The 1,744-nt window shown below is 40.4% G+C and overlaps 1 protein-coding gene across 1 annotated transcript in view; it reads right to left on the bottom strand.

The window, feature by feature from the left end:
• Positions 1 to 1,306: 1,306 nt before the first annotated feature.
• The window catches only part of UBASH3B (ubiquitin associated and SH3 domain containing B), an 80,525-nt gene continuing 80,087 nt past the window's right edge, over positions 1,307 to 1,744 (bottom strand). The window contains exon 15 of the mRNA XM_015821406.1: positions 1,307 to 1,717. Within this exon, the coding sequence (XP_015676892.1) occupies positions 1,580 to 1,717 (138 nt within the window). The 3' untranslated portion in view covers positions 1,307 to 1,579. The remainder of the gene's footprint in view (positions 1,718 to 1,744) is intronic.

Here is a 1,744-nt window from a genome sequence, read left to right as displayed (position 1 = left end):
AAAATGGGGGAGGATAATAAACTTTTATGGAAAGGAATCCTCGTCCTGCAGGCAAAATCCCAGTCCATTAAAAGAGTACCTTAACGGTGCCTTGCCTGAGAAATATTTATGAAAGGGGAAGAAAAAAAGAAAAATGCACGGAAGATCTGCCCCACGTGGTTGAAGACGATGGCCTTGGGGGTCATGTGCACGTTCAATGTGCCCCCCCAATCTGGCCAGCTTGAGTTGTATGTTCAACTTGGTTGGCTATATCATCAAGAGGTGCTGATCGTGGTTGAAATACATCATTTCCAATAAAGTTCAGAGTTTCTCCAGTCTCTAACTAGAGAATTGTGTCACCGGAGGTTTTTCAGTATGGCAAGATAATGCAGGTAGTCCTCGCCTTACGACAGTTTGTTTAGTGACCGTTCAAAGTTACAACGGCACTGAAAAAAGTGACTTATGACCAGTTTTCACCCTTACGGCCGTTGCAACATCCCCGCGGTCATGTGATCAAAATTCAGCTGTTTGGCAACTAACTGATTCATATTTATGACGGTTGCAGTGTCCCGGGGGGGTGTCACGTGATCCCCTTTTGCGACCTTCTAACAAGCAAAGTCGGTGGGGAAACCAGACTCACTTAACAACCGTGTTGCTAGCTTAACAATTGCAGTGATCCCCTTAACAACTGTGGCAAGGAATGTCGTAAAAAGGAGCAAAACTCACTTCACCATTGTTTCACTTACTGTAGCAACAGAGATTTTTGCTCAATTGTGGTCGTAAATCGAAGACTACCTGTACATTAGTGTGCAAACAAGACTTCCCTGTACAAAATCTCTCTCTCTCTTTCTTTTTATATTCTGATTCCTTTTGTTCATTTCAAATAATTGATTTGATAACCCAGTCCTGACAATGCTAGAAAAATTAGATATACTGTATGTTAGGCAACCTTCTCTATTTTGATCCGAAATTTTCTTCCACAGAAAAATAATTTTCTTTCCAGACACATCCCTATTGGGAATGAGATCTTTCTGCTTGGAGTGCACTTGATCCAAAATGGTTCAGAACAAATTTTTACGGTGCACTCAAAGAAAAATTAAAAAAACTAACAAATGAAAGCCACAGTTTACGACTTTGTTGCTAACAATTATACAGAAGGCAGTGAAAACTGCCTAGACCTTAATTCCAAATTTAAAAAATTCTGGAAATTATATATATATAATATATATATATACATAAATACACACATAGAGATATACATTAAAACTCAATGGCTTACATCAGAGAGACGTATCTGCTGGACAGAAGACTGAAGAAACAAAGAATGAAAATAAATTGGAATACGTTATATTTTTCCACAATCCAAGCAGATGCTATATTTGCTATTTTTCCCCCCTAGAAGTGCCGTTCTGCGGCAGATATGCTTAAGTGTCATTTTTAAAGCCATTTCCAGGGCTGGGGGTAATTTTCTCCACCATCAATATTTTCTATTTTTTGTTTGTTTAAAAAAAAAACACAACTCGCGGAGGCGAGAGACATTCGCCAGTTTTTAAGAAAGCCCTCTTTTTTCCTGTCCTTCTGACTTCTTCCCTTTTTGGCCTTATTCTTGCAGCAGAGTTTCTCTCCAGTTAAAGCCGCCCGTTGGTCCATGAGTGAGCGGCAGGATGGGTGGATCGGTCAGTTGCCAAAGTCCGGTGTCTCCAAGCTCTTCGCAGCAGCAAAAGCCCAGGTAGGGAATCTGAATCGAAGGAAAAGAAACATCAGC

The sequence above is a fragment of the Protobothrops mucrosquamatus genome, unplaced genomic scaffold, assembly GCF_001527695.2.
Source record: "Protobothrops mucrosquamatus isolate PMUCROS unplaced genomic scaffold, P.Mucros_1.0 scaffold1325, whole genome shotgun sequence".
NCBI classification, from domain to species: Eukaryota; Metazoa; Chordata; class Lepidosauria; order Squamata; family Viperidae; genus Protobothrops; species Protobothrops mucrosquamatus.
The sequence above is the reverse complement of the archived record's forward strand: the minus strand, read 5'-3'. Positions and strand labels throughout refer to the sequence as shown.